This window comes from Podarcis filfolensis (assembly GCF_964270895.1).
Source record: "Podarcis filfolensis genome assembly, chromosome: 2".
In the NCBI taxonomy this organism is placed as follows: domain Eukaryota; kingdom Metazoa; phylum Chordata; class Lepidosauria; order Squamata; family Lacertidae; genus Podarcis; species Podarcis filfolensis.
In genome coordinates this window covers 113,708,583-113,734,595 of record NC_139605.1, presented here as the reverse complement: position 1 = coordinate 113,734,595, position 26,013 = coordinate 113,708,583, and the positions used below count along the sequence as shown (strand labels likewise).

At 45.9% G+C, this 26,013-nt stretch overlaps 1 protein-coding gene across 1 annotated transcript in view; it reads right to left on the bottom strand.

Annotated features, from left to right (window-relative positions):
* Positions 1–26,013, bottom strand: part of LOC310755847 (unconventional myosin-Ia-like) — a 57,360-nt gene continuing 31,347 nt past the window's right edge. The window contains exons 15-29 of the mRNA XM_083599192.1: positions 25,312–25,374; positions 23,117–23,317; positions 21,532–21,758; positions 20,968–21,168; positions 19,823–19,916; positions 18,676–18,825; positions 17,912–17,980; positions 14,837–14,923; positions 12,658–12,732; positions 10,143–10,277; positions 7,654–7,760; positions 5,792–5,924; positions 4,711–4,863; positions 2,405–2,532; positions 1–1,123 (exon numbers count right to left, since the gene is read on the bottom strand). Of these exons, the coding sequence (XP_083455318.1) occupies positions 1,000–1,123; positions 2,405–2,532; positions 4,711–4,863; positions 5,792–5,924; positions 7,654–7,760; positions 10,143–10,277; positions 12,658–12,732; positions 14,837–14,923; positions 17,912–17,980; positions 18,676–18,825; positions 19,823–19,916; positions 20,968–21,168; positions 21,532–21,758; positions 23,117–23,317; positions 25,312–25,374 (1,947 nt within the window). The 3' untranslated portion in view covers positions 1–999. The remainder of the gene's footprint in view (positions 1,124–2,404; positions 2,533–4,710; positions 4,864–5,791; positions 5,925–7,653; positions 7,761–10,142; positions 10,278–12,657; positions 12,733–14,836; positions 14,924–17,911; positions 17,981–18,675; positions 18,826–19,822; positions 19,917–20,967; positions 21,169–21,531; positions 21,759–23,116; positions 23,318–25,311; positions 25,375–26,013) is intronic.

Here is a 26,013-nt window from a genome sequence, read left to right as displayed (position 1 = left end):
TTGGAGTTAGAAGATTTAAAATACATAACTTTATTTAATGGGGGAATATTGCAGCTACCTGCACATGCTCTGGCAGCTTCTGTGCAAGGTTTGGTGAGAACCTACAAATGCTTGGAGTTGAGCTATTGGACACATTTAACCCTGAAAGCTTGTTTAATGTTCTTCTGGGTCTTTACTGTCTAGATTATTGAAGCTGATCTTCAGGGTCTATTAGCAAAACAAAAGCACATCTAGTATCATTCCACGTTGGGGATTCAAAAAACTGCTCACTTTGGATGAATTCAAGATGGTGGTGGAGATTTTTAAAAAGCTATGTACTTCATTGGTTGTGATTACTTTCTGTTACTAATAATAAATCAGAAGTGCAGAGGTATTTTGAAGGTTGACATTTGGTCTGATGAAACACAGTGTGTAGAAAGGAGTTTCAGAGAGCTGTTCACACTCTAAGAGAAGCTCCTGGCCACACCTTTAAGAAAACAGATTTGAGGTTGTTGTTTTTAAAAGCGTTCCCAGATTTTGTAGGTCACGTTCCGGGAACCTGATGCTCCCCAGATGTTGCCGGACTGCAGCTCCCTGTTATCAACATCTGGAGGGCCACAGGTTCCCCTCTAGCCCAGGGCCTAAGTAAAGAGACTTTAAATTAGGCAAAAACGGCATTTCATTTCACTGGTGTGTTTTCTTGGTGCTCACTCTATGTTATCCAGTTAAATAAGAGGTAAGGTTTCTAAAGAAGAGAGGAGGAGTGGTCATTTCTGAAGAGGTCAGTTGTAGCACAGGGACCATTTGTCATTGGCACCTATGCCAAATGGGGAAACTGGCATGTGTTATTGATTATTGAAAGCTTTCAGATAGCTGCCCCTGAGGTGGGATGTGAGAGACCAAGAATATTGAAGCTGCCAGTGAGCCAAATCTTCAGTCACAAATTCCCACTTCCAAAGGCCCCCAGGAGTCCATTGTAGTTCCCTCTGAACAGGCAGTATCCTTCTGTCCAGATTCTCCTCAGTGGACTAACACCTCCATTCGATGGCTGCCTTTCTTTCTGCAGATGGGCGCTGCCCCCTGCTTCTCAGCTGTCTCTACCACCTTGACAGTGATGCTGCTTTGCTTGAACTTCACCAGGAACCTGTAGATGACCAAAGGAATCTCATGTTAAAAGATACACCTGCTCACTCCAACTTAGCAGTAGCACTTGAGCTTGTTTACTAGGCTTTCAGACACCAAACCAAACTAAACAGAAATGGCTAAGAAAGGAGGAAATTCAAAGACATTGCAGCAAGGTTAAACCAGTTTGAAAACAAAAGTGTTGCAGAAAAATCACAGTGGAACCTTAGCCACTGTATTTGGAGTTATGTGGTTTTAAACAAATTTATAAATACATTTATGTAAAAAAAATTAATGGAGAAAAACATTGCTGCAACTTGCATGAACAAGTAAGTCCTTGAGGTTTGTACTACAAGTCCCATCAGCCACAGCTATCAGATGATACATTCAAGCATGTAACTCCCTGCAAAGGATAGTGGGAACTGTGGTTTGCCCCTCACAAAGGTTTGATTTCCAGCACCCTTAACAAACTACAGTTCCCAGGATTCTCTGGTGGAAGTAGGATTATTTGGTAGAAACAAGGCCAGATTATCAGGGGTACAACTGGAGCACTCACTCCAGAGCTGATGCCTGTAAGGGAAGAGGGAGCAGGCTCTGAGCTTTCATTTTAAAAAAATAGTCTCTGACCCTCCTGGAAGGAAAGTTATAAATGAAGATGGAGATGGTTTCACCACTACCAAATAGATATACAGTGGTACCTCGGGTTAAGTACTTAATTCGTTCAGGATGAGATTTCTGTTCTCATCCTGAAGCAAAGTTCTTAACCCGAGGTACTATTTCTGGGTTAGCAGAGTCTGTAACCTGAAATGTATGTAACCCAAGGTACCACTGTATATTTTCTCTGCCTTTGGCTGCCTTTGCTTTTGGTATATCGCCAGCACAGATTCCAGTTAAACCCATCGGAAGATCTGTGTTTCTGTGGATCAACACAGTCTTTCAGCATTCTTCCCATTCCCCCCTGCAGAAAAAGAATAATCCCTCACAGCCTGTCAAATAACATGGTGGTTCTCTCTGGAAAAGGAAGATGAATTTGCGGCAGGGCATCTGCTTTGCATGCAGAAGGTCCCAGGTTCAGTTCCCAGCACCTCCTGATAAGGTTGGGAATGTCCTCTGCATGAAACCCTGGAAAGCTGCTATCAGTCAATGTAGACAGTACTGAACTAGATTGACTAATGGTCTGATTCGGGATAAGGCAGCTTCCTATGTCCTTTGATGCTTTGGACAAATTCCCAAACAAAAGCACTGCTGCTTGGTCCAAATCTCCCCCTCCCTTTTCCGCCTACTGCTAACTCTCTAATCTTACTCATCAGCCACTTGGAGCTTCAGTTTTTGCTTTGTAGCTTCCAGCACGGTCTGGTGGAGCCGGGTGACCAGTTCGATCAAGTGGTCACTTATAAGCAGGAAGTCCCCTTTGGTACCCGCTGTGGAGGTCTGCAAAAGGAAGAGACATTGAAACCTGATGGAGGCACCATCCTAGTCCTTACTCTATCTTACAAGCTTTAGCACTTGCTTCCATTATGTTACCTAACCACTGGCCACCTTATAATCCAGCCCAGCATTTCTAAAATAGCTCTGCAGAACCCTGGGGTTCTGTGAAGTAGTCCATGAGGTTCTGGTGGGGAATGTGTTGCAATAACGGATAAGCACACACAAATCGTGATTTCCACTGCACTGCAGCCATGGAGATTAATAATAATAATAATAATAATAATAATAATAATAATAATAATAATTTTTATTTATACCCTGCCCTCCCCAGCCAAGGCCGGGCTCAGGGCGGCTAACAAGCAATAATAAAAACAAGTTGAATGAATACAACTTAAAAGCAAGATTAAAATACAACATTAAAATTTTGAAACATTAAAATATTAAAATGCAGCCTCATCACAGGAGGAGAAAGGAAAAAGAAAAAAGCAAGAGGGGGAGGGAATCAAATTGGCTCCAAGCCAAAGGCCAGGCGGAACAACTCTGTCTCACAGGCCCTGCGGAAAGAGATCAGATCCTGCAGGGCCCTTGTCTCATGAGGCAGAGCGTTCCACCAGGCCGGAGCCAATGTCGAAAAGGCCCTGGCTCTGGTTGAAGCTAATCTAACTTCCTTAGGGCCCGGGACCACTAGGGTGTTGCTATTTATGGACCTTGAGGCTCTCCGTGGGGCATACCGGGAGAGGCGGTCCCGTAGGTACGAGGGTCCTAGGCACCACTCAAGCAATTGTCGTCCTTCCTTCCCTCATTGTACTTTCCAAGGGTTAAATCAGTAGCAGGTGGCGCAGGCAGGGCAGTGTTGCAGTGGCGTAGCGTGGGGGGTGCAGGGGGGGTGGGCCGCACCGGGCGCAACATCTGGGGTTAGGGCAAATCCATGGGTTAGGGGGCGCAAATCCACGGGTTAGGGGGCGCAAATTACTTGCCTTGCCCCGGGTGCTGACAACCCACGCTACGCCACTGCAGTGTTGTGCTGGTTACCAAGAGTTAGAAGAGCAAGGCAGCAGTGAGACTGGTGCGGTGTGGGCACAACACTCCCCACTGCCTTGCCCCTCCCCTTTGCAGTGACTGGCAGTGACACGTGGCATTGGGAAGCCAGGTCAACTATGCTGCCCTGCCCTGCTACTGGGTTTTGCCACTGCAAAAAAATTCAGAACCATTGAACTAGCCCATCATATGCCTCTGCCTCCATAATAGCTACTTCCTGTCAATGGAATGGAAAACAAGCCCATCCGCAGGACATTGGCCAAGGATGTCTGCCCACACTCAACTTTCATTTCCTTTGTGGTGCTTGATAACTGGGACTTTTGGTTCTTTCTGTATACAGGGAGTGGCTTATTCCCCCAAGTGGTCTTGGGAAACCCAGCCATCTTAGCTAAAAGGGAAGGTGGTTTAGGAGCTAGGGATTTTTATGGGATGAACTATTCTCCAATCCTGATCCTTGCAAGTTACGCCAGTATGGAGGAAAGAAAGGTTAGCTATGATTGCAGAAGACCTTTCTAATGGCAGGCGGCTATAAAGCTGGTGGTGTGATTTCAGGACAGGTAGTGATGGGTGGGAGTGGGATGGCAAATCCTTCTGCTGCTGATTGCTTTTCTCTTAAACCAGGCTCTGACACTGCAAACAGTCCTGTTGAGAAGAAGTGAGGTTGGGGGGGGGGGGCAACAGGCTGAAGAAGGAGTCCCTGCAATTCACTGATGAATCTGTTAAAAGACAGGGCAATCCATGTTAACTCGGAAGGAAGTTCCACTGTGCTCTGTGGGATTTCCTCTCGGTTAAGTGCATATACAGGATTAAGTCTAAGAATTCTCTAACTGTTTGAAAAGTGCCTCAGCAGCCTTTTCTTTCATTAAAGTGTTCTTCAATGTGATTTGAAAAAGCTACACTTGAAAACTACACATTCAGAGCTCACGTTTCCCGACTTGCGTGACATTTCAATTCAGCTTTGGCAGGATGGCGTTAACACCTTAAAAAAATAAATCTTGCATTTTCATATTCCCTAACCCTGCCACAGGGGTTTCAGAGGGAGTCACGAAGTAGCAAATTGGCTCCTAGGATCTTCCTGACCATTAAATTGTGCCGGTAGCTGTCAGGCCACCGCCACCACCACCACCACCACCTTCCCAGTACCTCTTTAATGTGCAGAACGAAGAAGCCATCTGCATAGCGGCTGACAGAGACACTGTTGATGTCACTCAGGGTGATCACTGTTTTTGGCTGGGCAGCCTTGGGGTCTGCCAGGATGATGTGGCTCTTGGTGAGAAGGAAGATTCGAGGAGAGGCCTGAACAGAGAGAGGAGGAAGGAAAATTGCCACCTTGAATCCCTCATGACAGGCTCTTAAGGGCAGAAGAAAAACAACCCTGATGATTCATGCCAAACGTTCACCTAGTACCATATCCTGCTTCGACACTGGTCAGTTCATTGTGTGCAGGCCGGCCATGAAAGCACCAGTATCCCCCCTGTCGTTCATCCCAAGCCCCTGTCAACAGAGGATCTTGCTTACGTATCTGACATATTGAGGGGTGGGTGGGTGAGTTTAAGGCAGGAGTTGCCAATGAGTCACTGGTGGGCGCATTGGCACTCTTGAGGTCTTCTCTGGCACCCACAAAGCCTCTGAGCCTCCTCCCCCAAACTCAGTGCCCTTGGTCTGGAGGTGGTGAGGGTGCTTACCTTAGGAAGTACACAGAGCTGAAGGAGAAAATTGAAAGAGGGATGCTCTGTTCCACAACCTATTTCAGATTTATGTGCTTTTCAAGGCTCAGATTCACCCTAGCAGATCTGATTTTCATGACGATTCCTTGGATTGTGTGTGTGTGTGTGTGTGTGTTATCTGTCTGTTTCTGGGCAAGAAGAGGCAAGTGCTTTCAGTTACTAAAAAAAATACTAAAAATGGGCCTAAAAAGGTTGGTGACCCTCTGCTTTGAGGTGCAAGAGACTAGATAAAGGTGCTTTCAGACGGGCTTAATCCTGCAAGCAGGCTGTGCAAGTATTGCAAATGGGCCACTGGCAACGGGGTTTCGTTTCATTCTTTTAACGTACAATATTTTTTCCTGGAAAGGGTAAATTTGAATTGAAATTGGAAGGCAGGTGGAAGAAATATTTAAATATGGCAACCCTAGAATAGTGAGAAACCACACACAGGGTCCCTTGCTCTTCCTTTTGTTCTTGTTCCTTTAGGTGCCAGAGAGGTAGGGCAGGATGTTTCTCACCTTTCCATCACCTCGGTTGACCTTCCTCACGCTGTCAGCCATGACCATCTTGCCATCAGCTGTGGCTTGGAGCTTACGATACTTGGAGTTCTCCTTTAGACCCAGGTGATCCCCTCTGAAAGGTTGTGGGAGGCTAAAAGACACAAACCACAGGTTGTAATTAGGAAGGGAGGGAGGTAAATTCAGCTTGCATGTAAAGGTAAACCTATTTAATGCACACATTCCCAGAAAATATGCAAACTGAAACACAGCTATCCATTTGAAATCTGCATTTCTCTGAATTTTGCAACGATGTTCTCCAGGCAAGTAATGTGTGCAAAAATGTATTGTTGTTGGGTAAAGTGTGCATACAAATATATATATTCATGAACATAGCATACAAAGATGCCTTTAAAATGCCTTTAAAATGTATAAAAATGCCTTCTAAAATGCAAATTAGGAGCAATTCACACACAAAAATGCTGATGAATTTTCATTAGTACCCTCAAACTGATGTGGAAAAGTGGAGAACTAAAGGGAAGTACCGTATTTTTCGCTCTATAAGATGCACCTGACCATAAGACGCACCTAGTTTTTAGAGGAGGAAAACAAGAAACAAGAAAGCAACGCAAAGCCTCTTGAACGAAGAGGGAGGAGCACTCCGGCTGTGCTCAAGAGGCTTTGCGTGGCTATCCCTGAAGCCAGAAGAGCAAGAGGGATTGGTGCACACTGATCCCTCTTGCTTTCCTGGCTTCAGTGATAGCTGCGCAGCCTGCATTCACTCCATAAGGCGCACACACATTTCCCCTTACTTTTTAGGAAGGGAAAAGTGTGTCTTATAGAGCGAAAAATACGGTAAGAGTTCTGTTCTATTCTGCCTTGGTCAGGCCCCACCTGTGTCCAGTTCTGGGCACCACAGTTTAAGCATATTGACAAGTTGGAAGATGTGGAGAGGAGGGCGACCATGATGATAAAAGGTCTGGAAACAGCTTTACAAGGAACAGTTGAGGGAGTTTGCTGTTTTGCCTAGGAAAGAGAAGACTGAGAGATGATATAATAGCTTTTTCAAAGGGCTGTCACATGGAGCAAGCTTGTTTTCTGCTGCTTCAGTGGGTAGGACGCGAGCCAGTGGATCCAAATTACAAGAAAGGAGAGTCAGATTAAACATTAGAAAGAACTTTCTAACGATAAGAGCTGTTCAAGAGCGGAACAGATTCTATCAGAAAGTGGTAGACTCTCCTTTAAGGTAAAGATAAAGGGACCCCTGACCATTAGGTCCAGTCGTGACCAACTCTGGGGTTGCGGTGCTCATCTCGCTTTATTGGCCGAGGGAGCCGGCGTACAGCTTCCGGGTCATTTTGCCAGCATGACTAAGCCGCTTCTGGTGAACCAGAGCAGCGCATGGAAACGCCGTTTACCTTCCCGCCGGAGCGGTACCTATTTATCTACTTGCACTTTGACGTGCTTTCGAACTGCTAGGTTGGCAGGAGCAGGGACTGAGCAATGGGAGCTCACCCCGTCATGGGGATTTGAACCGCCGACCTTCTGATCGGCAAGCCCTAGGCTCTGTGGTTTAACCCACAGTGCCACCCGCGTCCCTTAGACTCTCCTTTACTGGAGGTTTAAAAACAGAGGTTGGATGGCCATCTGCCAGGAATTCTTTAGCTCCGACTTCTGCATTACAGGAGTTTGGACCAGTTGATCCCTGGGATCCCTCCCAACTCTACAGTTCTCTGATTCTATAAATGTAAGGTTGGAAAGATGAAAAACACAGAGAGGTAGAAATTATCAGATACACTCATCCCTAATAGTAATCCACAGCAATCCTAATGGGTCAATTCCAGCTCGACTGGGGCGGCGCTAGCTCCTGTCTTTGCACTCACCTTTTAGGGTACAAACTCTTCTTGCCCCGGAAAAGTTCACTGGCACACAACTTGTCCTGGAGGGCTACTTTTCTCTGGGGTGGCAGCTGATCTCGATATTTCTTGCACTGCACCAGGAAAGCAGAGAGCAAAGGTGGGTGCAGATAAGAAGCAAAAGGAGAGTCAACATTGCAAACTCCAAAACATACCCTATTTACTTTAGCAAGGACGAAACACACGCAAATTTACTTCAGTCACATTTGCTTCCAAAAAAAAGAAAGTTTCAAATTCATATTCTTCTGCTTTGATTGCTTTTGTTTCTTTAAAAGCACTCCCAAATATGAATGTTCTTGCACTGAGGAGTACTTCCCCACCCCTCTATTTTTTTTTGTTGAATCTGGCAAGCAAGGACATGATTCTGCTTTCTGCTGTCTTGTACTCGAAGGGCAGGAAGAGCATCCAGGCTCAGGTCCATGTCCATTGGTGGCTGCATCATTCTACCTAACAGTAGGGCCGGCCCTGATTTTGTGGCTTGTGCTTGGCAGAAGGAAAACACCGCTAGGTCTCCCCAAGCTTCAAGTGACATGGGCCAGGAAAGCCTGTGATGACTGAGCGAAAGTGATCAACATCAAGTTGACTGCTGGGGCCACTTCAGTCATCTCTAAAGCACCATGTGGTGACAGTGCCCTATATTGAGATTGTTGGGCTGTAAAAATATAGCCACACTGTACACTGTAACGATGGGAGAGGAGGTAGACACTGGATGCATGTCTGGAAGGCATGGGATCCTCTGCTATGTTGTGATTAGCCCTGCACAGCTGTGTCTTGAAAAGGCAAGGATTCGGTAGCTGTAGCAGCAACGGTTCTACTTATGTGCAGCACCCACATGCCCTGTGGTGGGATGGGTCCAAATAAAACCTAACATTGTTTGCCTGGAAATTTATCCACAAAATGAAACATTAATTTAAAAAGAAAACTCAGTTCAACTTGCCCAAGTAAGCAAAAGCTCACTCCACACCCACACTGTCACTTTGAACCTTGCTTAGTCTTGCAGAGACAACTCTGGTGCCTCAGCAAAGTGTGTTGGATGTGGAAGCAGCTGTTCTATGATTCTTGTCAACAACGTGGGCGGCTCACATAGTATCAGAGGCACAATGAGAGGACAGATGAGGAAGAAATTTGTTTCCGTTTGCATTTAAAGGAGACGCTGTCAAATTTGCACTTTCTGAAACACTACGAGGACTGAAACAGCCATCCTTCAAAATTTGTGCCCATTCAAATTTTGCAAGGCAGTTCTCCATCCAATCAGTGTTTACTATAATGCATATATTAGGGGAAAGTATACATAAAAATGAACATACTTCTTCAAAAATAACGTACAAAGGTGCCTTCTGTTAAGGAAAACTGCTTGTAAAAACATGCATATTAGTTAAAACTGCATATAAAAGTGTGTTTAATTAGGAGAATTTTGCACTAAAATGCTGATGAACTTCTGCAGAAATGAGCGTAAGATTGGGAAAATGAGAAATTGAGAACCAGGATTGACAGATTCTTCCATTCGTAACTGAGAAGGAGGGAAATGAAGAGGCAAATTGGGGGTGGGGGGTGGGGAGTTGCCTCCTTTCCTCTTTTCCACTCTTCCATCCTACCACTGTTTAATGGAGCCCCTCTCCCACGCAAATATAATTTGCAAAATATCTCCAGGGCCACCGTATTTGTTGGCCCAGTAATTATATACACAGAATAGCTGCTACCAGTAGTCTCAAAACTGAGGGCACTTCCAGACATCCTGTTTATTGCACATTCATCCTGATGCATTTGAGATGAGGTTAGCTGCCGCTGCATCAAAGGCAGGGTTATCGCACACTGCATTTCCCCCAACAATTTCCTTATCACAAAACATTTAATCATTTGTGGAAGCAGGTTTGCTGTGCAACGCTTCCATATTGACTATAATTTAAGGTCCATAAATGACAACACCTTGGAGGTCCCAAGTCTCAAGGTGGTTAGAGTGGTCTCAACTAGGGCCAGGGCCTTTTCAGTACTGGCCCCGACTCTGTCACAAGAGACTAGGGCCCTGCGGAACTTGACATCTTTCCGCAGGGCCTACATGACAGAGCTGTTCCGCCTGGCCTTTGGTTTGGACTCAGTCTGACCCTTATGTTTCCCTCCCCTTATGATTTTGATCTATGGGCTACTGTTAAAATGAGGCTGCATTTTAAATTGTATTTTAACCTGTATTTTAAATTGGTTTATTATTATTATTATTATTATTGTAATTTTACTGGTGTTAGCCCCCCTGAGCCTGGCTTTGGCCGGGGAGGGTGGGGTATAAATAAAATATTATTATTATTATTATTATTATTATTATTATTATTATTATTAATTGTGCAACCTGAATTTGTCAGAATGTGATTGAATCCCAGACGAGAACAGTGACAGTCTGGAAGCACCCTCAGTTTCACTCTGAAAGAATTACGCATAGAAATGAGCCATAATCCCGCTCTAACCCTCCAATGGTGGAAGATCTTCTTCAGTTCTTCATTGGGGCCTGTGAGAAACTTGTATGGAGCTGGCGGCCAAGCCTGGTCAGTTACTGTCATGGAAGGGAGGTTGTTCTTCAAACCCAGGAGGAATTTTTGCACCTATAAGAAGGGAGACAGAGAGCACATAAACCCTCAAGGCAATGTTTCCCTAAGTGGGCAATACTGCCCCCTAGAGAGTGCTGGAACAATCCAGGGGGTAGTAGCAGCATTGGGCTCATTGAATAAAAATAAGGGGGCAGTGGAAGCATAAAGAAAGAAGAGATTTTGGAGGGGAAATGTGCATGTTTCATCTGTTGTGTAATGACGCCTCCTGCCAGGTCAGCCGCCATTGCAGGACAGCGACAACGCCTCAATTGGATTTGGCGGTCATGCTGCAGGCGAGGGGGTTTTCCTGCTGTTAAGGAAATAAGGGGGGGGTCACATCTTTAAAGTTATTCAATGTTACAAATATTATGCCTGAATGTATCCTTTCGACTTGACAGCTCAGCTTTCAAGCTTTAAAAATCATGTAAAATCAACTCCTTTGCCAGTTTTCTCCATTAATTATAATCATATTTTTTTATTTATACCCCACCCATCTGGCTGGGTTTCCCCAGCCACTCTGGGCGGCTTCCAACAAAACACTAAAATATAATAACCTATTAAACATTAAAAGCTTTCCTAAACAGGGCTGCCTTTAGATGTCTTCTAAAAGTTTGGTAGTTATTTTTCTCTTTGACATCTGGTGGGAGGGCGTTCCATTCCATTCCAACGCTATTTTGCCCTTGGAAAAAAGGACTCTTTTCCCTGTCACCTACCCAAGCGTGAAGACATGTATACACACCTCCTACCCCAGGAAATGCCCAGAGGTATTTAGACAAGGGAAGCCAAATCTCATCACCAGACTTGCCTCAGGCTCCAGACATGCAAAGGAACTTCTATTGTACTTTGGGTGGTGGGTATTTAAGACATGTTTACCTGTGCTAATCTTGTACAGTGGTACCTCGAATTACATACGCTTCAGGTTACAGACTCCGCTAACCCAGAAATAGTACCTCGGGTTAAGAACTTTGCTACAGGATGAGAACAGAAATTGGGTGGCGGCGGCACGACAGCAGCGGGAGGCCCCATTAGCTAAAGTGGTGCTTCAGGTTAAGAACAGTTTCAGGTTAAGAACGGACCTCCAGAACGAATTAAGTACGTAACCAGAGGTACCACTGTACTTGGTTGTTGCCCTGACATATCTGTCTATGCTAATCTTGTGTAACGCTCCCCTTTTGTGACATGTTAGTGATGTAACAATGATGTACTAATGATGCCGTGCAAACTGTATTATGACAAACAAACAACTACTGCTACCACCTCCTCTAGCCTGAAAGGTGGAAAGGCCAAGGATTGCAGCTGAGACCTTTTGCATGTAAAGCCATGTGATTTACCACTGAGCTGAAGCCCTTGCCCTGAATAAGCACTGTGGTTAACTCTTCCTTACACAGCACTTAACATTTAAATTTACTGAGTTCAGCTACCCCTCTGAGCTCAGTGGGCTAGTACCAATGTCACAGTAAAAGGGGGGGGGCGCATCCTGACAATCATCACTTTCATTCAAAGGTTTAAAAGCCCTTTCCCTTTTCTTGCTATGGTATTTCTTGCATATAATTTTAGAAAGCGTGTTCTCCTTCATGGAGAGCACGTGTTGCGGTGGGGTCTGCTGAGCCACCCCTCTGTTACCAGGCAGGGTCTCTAAAGATGGCCTGGGGCAGTGATTGGTTCACTGGGTTGCTGGGGTAAAAGTTATGTCGCAATTTTGGTGGGAGGGGTAAAATGTTTAAATACTCTGCACGCAGCCTGGAGCTTTCTCTTTGCTGCGTGCAACGGATCACCCGCCCACCCGCCCTTGAGTAAGGGGTTGTTGCATTGACCTTGCTATGCCTGTCATGGGGTCGTCTGCCGTTGGGGCAGGGGCCCGGTAGGAATTTTGTCCACCTGGCTGATTGGCTGGGCCATTTGGTTTTTGCCTACTGCGTAGCAAATCGTCACAACTTGTAAGGTTGCGGTTAGGCATTGGTTATAAATTGGTGGAGGAGGGGTTAGGATCGGCTGGGCCTGCCCCTCCATGGTTGCTGCGGAAAGGGAATTCCGTTAAAGGAATCCTGGGGCTTGCCATCTTTTCGTCCAATCCCTGGAATGGGACTAGGGCCGGCAAGCCTTCGGGGAGCATGCGGATGAGAATTGAGGGTCTGTGACTCAGCTCCATTTCTCCCCGACTTGCTTTCCCCCGCACTGTCTTTCGGTGGTGCCCGGAAGTCAGTTCTGTCCCCAGGCGGGGGGACAGATAGTCTTAACCAATGCCTAAACAACCACTCACGGTTTTGTATTTAAATAAAGTTGTGGCCAAAATTATGCCAAAAACCTTAAACAAAAATTAAGTGTGCGTTGTGAGTTATTTGGGGGGTGGCTTGGGGACCTCGACACGCAACTGGGCCAGGAGGAACATACTCACCAGACTCGTGTAGATAAACCTAGTGATACGCTGAGAGGCCCCAGAGCGGAAATACTTCTTGTATTCCTTCCGTGTCTGCAAACAGACAAAAGCCCTGCTTGGTGAGCGTGCTGAAGTCTAAATAACATCTGAAGAAAAAAAGCTGCTGTGTACCAAATAAGGCCATCCCACTTTGCCTATTATTGTCTACTCTGACCGGCAGAACTCTCCCAAGCATCAAGAAGAGATCTTTCCCTGCCTGGTTCACAAGGCCTCTTTTTAACTGGAGATGCCAAAGGTTGAACCCAATACCTCATGCATGTTAAAAAAAAAGTGTGTTCTACTGAGCTATGGCCCTTTCCCACTTTGGAAGCAAAGAGGAAAAGGCTGAAGCAGGTTGAGGAAGCACGAACAAGAAGGCAAGGCACATCCAGGAGGTTTTTGCACAGTGACAAAAATAAATTAAAAATATCTCACCCACAAAGTTTCCTTTCTGGGACAACCACAGCTGATAAAAGCGAGAGGGGGTCAGCTTTTGGGATACTCTGTCTTTCTTTATAATCTCTCAGTAATCCTGAGGTTTGCTCAATAACATTGTAAAGCTTTTTAAACAAGGTTATGAGGGGAGACAGGGACATGGGTGGTGCTGTGGGTTAAACCACAGAGCCTAGGACTTGCTGATCAGAAGGTCGGTGGTTCGAATCCCCACGACGGGGGTGAGCTCCCGTTGCTCGGTCCCTGCTCCTGCCAACCTAGCAGTTCGAAAGCATGTCAAAGTGCAAGTAGATAAATAGGTACTGCTCTGGCAGGAAGGTAAACGGTGCTCTGGTTCGCCAGAAGCGGCTTAGTTATGCTGGCCAAATGACCCGGAAGCTGTACGCCAGCTCCCTCGGCCAGATGAGATGAGCGCCGCAACCCCAGAGTCAGTCACAACTGGACCTAATGGTCAGGGGTCCCTTTACCTTTACCTATGAGGGGAGACAGTTGATCTGCGGAAACAAGGCATGCTGCTTTCCAATTGACCCCGTTCTTGCTCTGCTCCTTAGCGGAGAGCAGTCATACTTGAGCAAGGGAGATGAAAATCCAGATTCAGTGGCTGAAGCCACGGCAAGACCCTGTTCTACCTCAAGTCAGGTAAGGTTAACCCCAAAGAATCAGAAAATTATGAAGACAGCTTGTGTGTGTGTGTAAACACACGTGGTTGCAATGTCTGTCAATTCATATTGTATTGACAAACAGCAGGTCTCTCAAGACAGCATCTTAAATACAAATACTTACAAAGCTGCAAACTGTAAATTCATAGGATCGTAAAATTGTAGAGTTGGAAGAGACCCCAGGGGTCATCTAGTCCAACCCTCTGCCATGCAGGAATACTAAAAGAGGTACTCTCTCCTATGTATGAGTAAAGTGGGCAGAAATGCCTCTTTTATGAGGCTGCCCTGCTGACTGATGTGTGTGCCTCCTAAAAAACAAAAATGTTTTCTCTGTATAGAATGCTTGTTCCCCCCCCCCTTATATGCTGGTTTTTGTAGAATTAAACAAACCAAACAATTAATCAACTTTGTGTAACTGCATGGCTGGCAACCCAGGTAGGAAGGCCTATTCAGAAAAACTAAGGACTGCCAACCTAGCAGTTCGTAAGCATGTCAAAGTGCAAGTAGATAAATAGGTACCACTGTGGCGGGAAGTTAAACGGCGTTTCCAACCACATGACCCGGAAAATTGTCTGTGGACAAATGTCAGCTCCCTTGGCCGGTAAAGCAAGATGAGCGCCGCAACCCCAGAGTCATTTGCAACTGGACTTAACTGTCAGGGGTCCTATACCTTTTCTTCAAGGACAGAAAAACTAAGGACCCACAAAATAATTCTTTTAGAATTACAGTGGTACCTCAGGTTGCATACGCTTCAGGTTACATACTCCGCTAACCCAGAAATATTGCTTCAGGTTAAGAACTTTGCTTCAGGATGAGAACAGAAATCAGGCTTCGGCAGCGCGGCAGCAGCAGGAGGCTAAAGTGGTGCTTCAGGTTAAGAACAGTTTCAGGTTAAGTACGGACCTCCGGAACGAATTAAGTACTTAACCTGAGGTACCACTGTACACCCTGGGAGATGTCATACAATGTGGGTAGCTATGGACTGCAAATGGATGAGAAAAGTGGTGAGGAGTAATTGACATGTTCACCAGTGGCATATTTGTTACCTGATAACCTCTCCAGTAAGCAGTAATGATGGTGGCAGCATGATTGCAGCTCTTTTGTTGCTTCAGCTGCCGTAGGAGTTTACGAGACTGTGGAGGAAGGGAGGGGATAGGTAAGAACCCCAAAGGAGCCCAGAAAAAAAGGGGAGGGGGGACAGAAAGGCAGGGAAGATCAAATACAGTGTGTTTTTTGTCCTAGCTGACACAGTAGATCCATCAACAAAAGCTTCAAGTTGATTAATCAGTCAGTAGGGAGCATTTTCAACCAATGAGGGCATTTTTTTCATCTATGAGGCTGATACGCTATTTTGTTTCTGGTGAGTGAGAGGGAATTTAGCAGAAAGTAAATAAAGTTCTTCTTTCCAACAATGGTTAGTGGTGTGTTTATTTATGTGTTTACAAGAATGTGGAAGAAGGTTATGGATACAGAAGAACCCCATGGCAGCGGAGGTTGATGGGGAAAGAGGCAGTAAGGTGGGGGTTTTCCCCTTATGGTGACAAACTTTAAAGCAGCAGATCAATCAACTAAAGCTTTAAGTTGATTAATCAGCAAGTAGGGGTTACTTTCAATCAGGAAGGACAGTTTTTTCATCTCTGATGCTGAAAACGGCACACACCTATATTGATTTTTAGGGTGCTTTGGTTCTTGCTTATTTACTTTTAACAGGGAATTTAAAGTCAAATGATAAAATGTGGTCTTTCTTTCCAACAATAAGGAGTAGTGTTTGTTTATTAAATTGTGTTACACATCCAATATGTCATAAAGACACCTAGGTGGAATATGTTTTGTAACATGCGTCTGTATATAAATTTAATCTAGTAACCAGCTGAAATGATGATCAATTAACTTTATATTTTATTTTATTAAAAAAACACATTAATTAGCTAGCAGCTCAAGCTTGTAACATATGGACTGCAACTATGGCATGCTACTTTGCACAGATAAGAGGGGGATTTTTTAATCTCATGCAGCAAGCTGCATCTTTCAACAGGAGAGGAAATTCTACACACAACGTCTTGAAATGTGATACCTGTTGCAGTATGGCACTCCAGACATCTTTTTATTGTACATTCATGATGATTTGTGCTCATAATGCTCTCAGAGCAGTCACACACCATCTTCAATACTGTCTGCAAAAGTTTTGAGCTAGTCACACTACTTCAGGCTTCCTCGACCTCAGCCCTCCAGATGTTTTGAGACTACAAATCCCATAATCCCTGACCACTGGTCCTGCTAGCTAGCGATCATGGGAGTTGTAGGCCAAAAACATCTGGAGGGCCGAGGTTGAGGAAGCCTGCACTACTTCATTTCTGATTTATGCATATACCCCGTAACTTCCTGCTGAAATCCCATTAACATTTTTGACCACAAATGTTGGGTTTCGTTCTGTCCTGGTTTTGTTTTACTGTAGCAATAGAATGGTAGCATTGTGGGAACATCACAGAGCAAACTAAAGCAGAATAAATCCACCACTAATTCACTATTACTGTGTCAAGAATACGTTGCAGAAGACAACCACAATAAAACAGCAGTCTGGAGGAGACACCAGAGAACCTGTTTATTGAGCAATCATCCTGTTTTGCAGAGACATTAGATGACGCTGCCTCTTTATTCAGCATTTGTTCTAATTTGTTTGCAAGGGAGTTAGATGACTTGTCAGAGCAAGTATTAACCCCACATTTTCCAGTCACGTTCCATATCGTAAAAAAATATATGATATTTTGGGGAAGTAGGTTAGTTATGTGATAGCTCCCAATCAATTATAACTGTGTGGCCTCAATTTTCCAGTATGTAATTGAATCCTACCCGAAAATAATAACAGTCTGGAAGTGTGCATAATCATCTGAATTCACCCAAAGAAGCATGCATACAGGAGCAAACAGACAGAGAGTAGGTCCCAGGGTGGGGATTTACCCAATATCCTTTCTCACAGAAGTGGACAGTGAAGTCCTATGGGCCCATTGCACTGACAGTTCATTAAAATCAGTTTAGCATTATTGGAATCTTATGCTGTTTCACATCAGTGTAGGCAGAATGAGAGCAAGTGCAGCAGTATTTTCTCAGTCTCCATTGATCTCGGTTGGAGTGTTTTAACTTGTTTTGCTAGTGTAATGCTACTGTATTGTCACAAGTGGAGCTACAGTAAAGTCTGAGATAGCTCAGAATGCCAACTAAGCTCTGTTCCTCCCTATAGCCTGCCACACACAGTCAGGTTTTGGCTCCTATAGACCACCAATACAACAGCAGCATTGAGGTTATGTCACTACAACATCATTGGTGCAGGAAAAGTCAAAACGCCCCCTCCCCTATTTTGTAAAATCCCCATTAACCTCAATCCAGCACTAGTAATGGAAGACGGAGCAGCTTCACTAAGACCTACAGTTTTTTTGGTCATTACTAATAACATCTCAGACAACATTGGACATCATATATAGTTACCGTATTTTTTGCTCTATAAGACTCTCTTTTCCCTCCTAAAAAGTAAGGGGAAATGTGTGTGCGTCTTATGGAGCGAATGCAGGCTGCGCAGCTATCCCAGAAGCCAGAACAGCAAGAGGGATCGCTGCTTTCACTGTGCAGCGATCCCTCTTGCTGTTCTGGCTTCTGAGATTCAGAATATTTTTTTTCTTGTTTTCCTCCTCCAAAAACTAGGTGCGTCTTGTGGTCTGGTGCGTCTTATAGAGCAAAAAATATGGGCATGTCCTGAAATATTTCCAGTTTGGCACGCACACATATGCAGCATGTGCATACATGCTCAAGGCTTTGAAATGGCAAGGTAACAAAATCTGGGCAGCAGTGTACAAACTTATCATTTCAGCCTCATCTGGCTGCTTAGCATCTGAGCCCCTGTTAGCCATTCCTAAGTTGTCTGCAACTGACAAAAAAATTCCAGGCTACTGAAGAATACGTGAGATTTTGTTGCATAAAATAACCATTGATTATATCCCGTCAGAACATTAATTTTTTTAAATAAAAATTCTTGCATATTATTTAATTACTTTGACTATATAAGTAACTGATCCCTAGAACCTTTAAAGGCCTGGCCGCAACCATATTCTGGATGTCACCTGCCTCACCTTCCATCCTCGGACATAGGCCTGGATAAGAAGAGCTGACATTTTCATCTTCCCGTATTTCTTCTTTTGCTGCAAAATAAAACACTCACTCTAGTAGACAGACAGGCCATGAACAAACAGGGAGTCATCAGTGGTAATTCCTACCCCTTTTGACTGGTAGGGTAGAAGGCCAGGAGGCCAACAGAAGATGGCGCCAGAGCCAACGACAGACAAGTAATTCCTACACCCCTTTTGACTGGTAGGGTAGAAGGCCAGGAGGCCAACAGTAGATGGCGCCAGAGCCAATGACAGACAGGGCCAACTAATTCTAGTTTTGCACACACACACACCCTCTTCTGACCTCTGTTAAGGGAACACTAAGACTAAGGAGAAAACCAACAGCCAGATCCACCCGCTTGACTGGTTGTAAGTAAGAAGGCAGCCTTGTGAGGGCTGCCACCCCGCCCCACCCTGTTTGCCCCTACTGACATATCAAGGCAGGTTGGAACTCGTCTTGGTGTGATTTTCACCTCTTGCTTTCAATAACTAGAACAAATATGGGATGCAAATATTTCTTCAAACTGCATTGCAAATGCCCTTGTTAAACTGGAGCCAAGTATCACTCTGTCTAACAGCCTTCCCAATTCTCATGGATGCAAGCAAGACGATGATTTAATACTGGCCCATTATTGTCAATTTTGCAAAACACAGAGGGCAGTGGGGTTTGCGAGTTAAAAAGCACCCAAGTCTGTAAAATCATACGTGTATCACTCTCTGCATCTTACCGCATGGCCCCGGTACCAGGCAGAGATAACGATTTGGCTCTTGCGCATCTCTAGAAAGTTCTTGCGGCATTTCCAGGCCCGGAAGGTTGCTTGGATCAGTGCAACCAGCTCCTGTATCCGCTGCTGGCGTCTCTCCTCCAAATAAAAAAGCTGTGAGGGAAAAGGTTGAAAAGCACCAATACAGGGTTCAGACCATGGAAGAAATTACAGCCTGATCTGCATTAACTTTGATGTTAGCTTTGATGTTCCTTCATGCTCCTACCAGACAAATCCTCAGGGCCTAAAAAGTTAAGATTACCAGCTTCTGCTGCTTGTAGATTTCCTATCCTCAGGTTCCCACATCAACCAAGGGCATTTTGCACGCATAGGTTTGTGTTTTTAAATGGGTTTCGTAAATGCAACTACAGTGAAGGCTACAGTGGCCACACGTTCAGTTGATCTTCTGCAGTCTGTCCTACTTTCCCAGCAGACATGTGTGCCACAATCTGTGAGTGAGAGGAAGATCACTTCCAGAAAGAGTTGGGGTAGAAATTAAACTCGGTTCACATTTAAAAGCAAATCAAATTTCCACTTTCTGAAACAATAAGAGGGCCAAAACACAGCCATCCTTTGAAATTCACACTGATCCAAATTTTGTGATGAAGTTCTCCACGAAAGTGCGTAATAATAAACACATTCATGAAAATAACATAGACAAAAGGATTATATTAGGGAAAACTAGTTCCAAAAATGTGTTGATTTATTGACCATTCATCCTGATTTGTTTTTACACGTTTTCCCATTAATCATTTGCTTATCCCACACTTTTCATTGTCAGTTTCCCAACCACAAAAAGTCCATTTTAGTTGTTTTCCCCCCAAAGTGGATTTGTTGCGCTAAGGTGATGGATAACTTTGAGCGCAACTAAATTTCCAGTATGCAGTTGAATCCCTTCCCACAAAATATTGAAAGTCTGGAGGCATCTATAAACGAATATGGTTGGCTATGCAGTGTGGTGACATATAATTTGTCGTATCTTTCATTTTGTAATACACACACCTTAAGTGAAAAATATTTTGTGCAACCCTAGGAGCAACATTCATTCCTCCCGCTAATTCCAGAAGAGCTGGTAACCATTGACCTTTTGGTCCTAACATCAGTTGCTCACCGTGCGTGGCGTGCGGATGAAGATCTTGGTGTGCCCATATGCCAGTTCTTTGGAGTCAATGGGCAGACTGCTCAAAAGGGCTTGAACACCATCCCTGCACCAGAAAGGGGAACGTAAGAGATCAGAGATTGCCTAGCCACCACCTGGGCTCACTCTTAATTGGTTGGGAAGGGTGTGTGTGTGGGAGGGGTGTTACTGCCCATGTGCCAAATGCCAAGCAGCACTGCAGGTCTCCACCACAGACCAGGTCACCCAGCTGGCACAAGCCTGGAACATCCAAAATGCTTATGCCTAGGAGAGCCTGTGCATGTACACACAGTGGGAAGCTGCAAAGTGGGGTGTCAGGAGCCAGAGTCAAGTGTAGGTCAGCAATGAAAACACAGTGTCAATGAAGCTAACTCTTTATTCAAAGAAACTAAAACAGTGCAGGCAAGTACCGGTAATCCCAACTCCAAAAAGACAGTTGCAAGGACCAAAGATCCTCACCTTCCACTCCTTTCTAAGTCCTCTCCTCGGCAGGGTTTTTGCCAAGCAATCGTAGACTGTGTCCATGCACAATCAACCTCTGCTCTGCTCTTTTCATTTCTCTGCATGTTCCAAGAGACCAGGGTGGAGAGGGGAGCTGGTCGCAGCAGGAGGTGGGGACTCTACCCCATACCTGCCTCTTGGCCCCCCTCCTCTCCAGCCTCTGAGCCTGGACTCTCTGCCCCAGCCTCTCCCTGCCCACTAAACCCTGCTTCCAACACCTCCTCCTCCCAGTCTTCTCCCTCTAACCAGTCATCGTTGTCCCACCACCAATCCCCTGGCTTTGAGCTTTCTTCCCTTGGGAGTCCCCCCAGCTAGTGCCTCCCACCACTCCTCTGCATCCAGCCAGTTCATGATGTGGAATGACCCTCCAAAACCACCTGCATCTGTCCCCATCACCACACAAATGTGCTACATGTTTCCTTTCCAAGCAAAGCCTAGCCCAGTGGATCTCGCCCCCAGCAGCCAAATACAGCCCTCCAAGTTTCTCTCTCTAGCCCTGTATCAGCATTATTAAACCCTTGGGTGAGTCCACTATGTGGATATTCTGCTGACCCCTGAATGTAACCACCAGGCTCTGATGGCAACCTCTCCAGCACATCGCAGTTTCTGTGTCCTACCTGGCGCTGCCTTTCCACTTTGGCCAAGTCTCCTTGGAGAGCATCTTGTAGCGCTCCAAACATGGGTCATAGAGCTGCCGATAGGCATAACCAGCCCGCCGTACGCGCACGTTCTCCAAGAGGCCAAGGTAGCGCACCTGTGTCCGAACCAGATCATCTGTGAACACAGCAGCCTTTTTGGTGTCATTGGGCTTGATGCACCTGCAGCAAAGAGGACATCCTTATTGAGTGAGATTACTCTCCCATCTCTGTCAACAAACTGGCTGGATCCAAAGATAAGTCCAGTAGCAGCCTCATACCCAGCAATGCTTGGGAATTCTGAGACATAAAAAAACCAGTGCAGCCTTTAAAGGTTCAGTTCATCATCTTTAGTCAAAATGATGCTGAATTATATCTAAACATAGATGAAAGCCTGCTCCTTGATCCTAGGAACCATCACACAAAATTTTGTTATGAGATCTTAAGAAGTATCCGAATGCACAGAGAACAATCAGCTTTCCAAAATAAATAGATGTCTATCCACAGTTTCTCTCTCTCACACACACACATACACACACAAATTACCTGATGTAATTAGGGTTCTTAGAATAGAGATTCTTCATGAGGGTGGCCACAGAGGCTTTGAACTGTGAACCAGCGGTGGGTGGACGCTTGAGTGAGGCTTTCTGGGGGTCCCCTTCAGGGAAAAGGCTGTGCAGGAGAACATGTTTGGCCTTCCACATGGCTTGTGACAGGTCTCTAAAGAGCAGGTCGTTGTTCTTCTCTATGAATCCGACCACATTGTAGGTTACCTGAGTTGGAGAAGACTCAGTGCCTAAGTAGTTCTCAGATACATTCCTAGTGAACACAGTGCACCACCCATTGATGGAGGCACATAGAAGGGAAGACTTCAAGTTGAAGATAAGAGAAGAGACACATTCAGATGGAAACAAAGTGCTCTGGCCCACAACCCAACTCCCATTCCGCCGTGGTTCCCAAGGGCCTCCCAACCTTTCTGTCTGTGCTAAAGTCCTTCTTAGAGGGTCAAGTTTCTTCCAGGACTGTCCAATTCTCCTTTTACTCAAGGGAAATCCATCACTACACCTTGCAGTATATTTTGCCCACCTGGGACTAAGGTAGTAAGCATGTCTCTGGTCTGCACCACCTCAGACTACAAGTGGGGGCTCACATACAAAAACAGAATAAAAATAAAAATTACATATTTATCCACGTTGAACTAGCACGTTCAAGAGAAGGTTAGGTTGAAAGCCTTCTCCCTACTTATATCTAGTCTTAATCCCAGGGCTGTGGGTCCGAGCCCCACATTGGGCAAAAGATTCCTGCATTGCAGGGGGTTGGACCAGATGGGTCGCTTCCGACTCTGCAATTCTATGTTTCTATGATTCTATAATGTATGGAAGTGAGAGCTGGACCATCAAGAAGGCTGATTGCCGAAGAATTGATGCTTTTGAATTATGGTGCTGGAGGAGACTCTTGAGAGTCCCATGGACTGCAAGAAGATCAAACCTCTCCATTCTTAAGGAAATCAGCCCTGAGTGCTCACTGGAAGGACAGATCCTGAAGCTGAGGCTCCAATACTTTGGCCACCTCATGAGAAGAGAAGACTCCCTGGAAAAGACCCTGATGTTGGGAAAGATGGAGGGCGCAAGGAGAAGGGGACGACAGAGGACGAGATGGTTGGACAGTGTTCTCGAAGCTGTGAACATGAGTTTGACCAAACTGTGGGAGGCAGTGGAAGACAGGAGTGCCTGGCATGCTCTGGTCCATGGGGTCACAAAGAGTCGGACACGACTAAACGACTACACAACATGATTCTATAAGACCTGGTGGGTCTTCGCGAGGGATTTCACATGGAGGCAGCTCCACAGTTCAGAAACGCTTCTCTGCATGCTGTCACGCAGCAGGAGTTTCCTTCACCTCACATGCTCCCAGCCACATTTCCCAAACCGTCCCAAGGGATTCAGGCACTTCAGTTTTAGGAAACCATATTTTAACCTGGGGGGGGGGGTGGTAGCTAACCTTTTCCAGCTCAAGGTTCACCACCTTTCCAAGGGCTACATGCCAGCACTGCAGAGGAGCTACCCCTGCTCTAACCTCCTGTGCTCCCCAAACGGACCCGTTTTTGAGAAAGACTCCTAGCGCCAATTACCTTGCCAGCATAGTGGTGAATACGGAAGCAGTTCACATGCAAACTGTTGTCCATGATACGCTTGTCATTCTGTGTCACCCTGCTCTCGTAGCGTTGGTGTCCCTTGTAGACTTGGTTGAGTTTGTTCAGGAAGGTGGCTTCGTTCACCTCGCCCGGGCGAAGGCACTCCTCATCCAGCATGGCCAGGATCCCACCTTTGCCCTACGGAAAGAAGGAACACTTAGAACACTGCAGGGGAGGCTGGTCCACTAGGGCAAATGGGGCACTACCCCACCAGCCTCAGTCAGCCAACACGATTTCTCATACAAAGTTTGCAACGCATTTAACTGAAACGTTTCTTTGATGTGTCTACAAAATCTAGTCTAGATCATGATCTTCTCCACTGTGGTGAGAAGTGTACAGTCATACCTTGGGTTACAGACACTTCAGGTTGCGTTTTTTTGGGTTACGGACCCGCCAAAACCCGGAAGTACCGGAACGGGTTACTTCTGGGTTTTGGGTGTCGCGCATGCGCAGAACGCGCCGCTGCAGGTTGCGAACGTGCATCCTGCACGGATCACATTCGCAACCCGAGTGTCCACTGTAACTTCATTTCCACTTTAATTTTAGTTAGTATTTTCCAGATTGGCATCTATACACATTAACAAGCAAATCCACATTTTATGCATATCTGCCTCTTCCTTTGCCCTCTGTTTGGCTGGTGCATAAGTGGCTATGATAACACTTCACAGGGAGTAAGGCCCACTGAACTCAGTGGAGCTTACTTCTGAGCAAGCAGGCATGGGGTGTCTTCAGCTCTTTCAAATGCCTGCTCTTCTCTTTGCCTGCTCCTTGCAGATGCAGTTAAAAAAACAACAACAGATCATGGTTGCTGGCCTTTCCAATTCCTTGTCCACAGCCTTTGTCTCTGCTGGGCTTGTTAGCCTGTCTCCTCTGTGGATTGTTTTTCTTTTCTTTTCTTTAAAAAAAAAGCAATCTGTTTGTGAAGTACTCAGCCCACTGAAGGGAAAGACAGGAACCTAGAGCAGTTTTCTTTTGTGAAAGGCAAAGCTGTGTTCTTTGGCCTCCTTCTCCACCACTCCACTTCCACCCACCCACCCACCCACACGGCCGAAGATAGATTCATGCAGGGCTGAGTCTTGACCCTTGTTGGCACTCATAAAGCAGAAATGAGTGCAGAGAAGGCCAGATTATCTACGGTGAAAATGCCAGAGTGTGCCAGAGTTGTGAAAGAAAAAGGAGGCATTGGATGAAGAGAGGAGGTGGGAAAGGAAGAGTGGAATTTGCTGAGCAAGAGACTGATTGATGGTTGTTCTGGTCACAGTAACCTAGCAAAAGACAGCTTTTCATTATTGAAAACCAAGAGGTGTGAGGACTTACGGTAGCTCTGCATGGAAACATTGCCAACCACTCTGCACTGCTCACCCCCCCCATGGTAACTTCTCTGATTGCATCTATCCTGGGCAGTCTCCCCTCCAGGCCCTGAGCACACCCATACCTGCTAAGATTCAGTAAAGGGTTTGCATCACATGCAACTAATGCCATGGGGTTATGCAGCCTCCTTGTCCACCTTGTTCTACCTGTCTTATGCCTAGATTTTAATCTGTTCTGCCACTTTCCCTGGGGAAACCTGCTGTTTACCTCTGAATCGGAACAAACGTCAATCCACAGAAAAACTTATTGATGTTTGTTCCAATTCAGTCATGGCAGCAGGACAAGCGAAAGTGTGGATGAGCCCTTAGAGCAGGGGTAGGCAACCTAAGCCCAGGGGCTGGATGCAGCCCAATCACCTTCTCAATCTGGCCCGCAGATGGTCCGGGAATCAGCGTGTTTTTACATGAGTAGAATGTGTCCTATAATTTAAAATGCATCTCTGGGTTATTTGTGGGGCCTGTCTGGTGTTTTTACATGAGTAGAATGTGTGCTTTTATTTCAAATGCATCTCTGGGTTATTTGTTGGGCATAGGAATTCGTTCATCCCCCCCAAAAAAAATATATAGTCCGACACCCCACAAGGCCTGAGGGGCGGTGGGCCGGCCCATGGCTGAAAAGGGTTGCTGACCCCTGCCTTAGAGACACAACATGAGCACTGGAAGAGAAGAAAGGCTTTGCAAGGGATGAGGTCTTGGATTTATGGGATTACAAGTCTTCTTTCTCTCCCCACTTTATTCAACATTGCTCCCGAAACAACTTACATCCTCTATCAAGTTGCAGATTATGCTGTTATCGAAAAAGTCCACAGGAGTCCAAGCGATGCCCTGGGGGGGAGGGGAAGCATGTTATTAGCAGGGAAAAGGAGGCCCACAATGTGGTTTTCATCACTACTGCTTACCAAAGTGCTACAGGAGCGTGGCAGGGTGAAGAAGAAGAAGAAGAAGAAGAAGAAGAAGAAGAAGAAGAAGAAGAACTAGTTTGGACTTGATATCCCGCCTTTCACTCCCCTTAAAGAGTCTCAAAGCGGCTAACATTCTCCTTTCCCTCCCTCCCCCACAACAAACACTCCGTGAGGTGAGTGAGGCTGAGAGACTTCAAAGAAGTGCGGCTAGCCCAAGGTCTCCCAGCAGCTGCATGTGGAGGAGCAGGGAAGCGAACCCGGTTCACCAGATTACAAATCCACCACTCTTAACCACTACACCACGCTGGCTGGGTGGTTGCAAAGCTCCACGGCCACCAGTGGCGTAGCGTGGGGGGTGCAGGGGGGGCCGGCCGCAACATCTGGGGGGGCGCGCTCGCACTCGCAGCTCTCTGCCCCTACCTGGCTCACTCACTCTCTCTCACTGCAGTGCTGGCTGTGCGAATCCGATCCGAGCCGCCGGGTCGCCGCCCACTGTGGAGGGGGTGGGTGCCAGGCGTGCGGTGCGGAGAGAGAGAGAGGGACTATCTGGGGGAGGGACAGT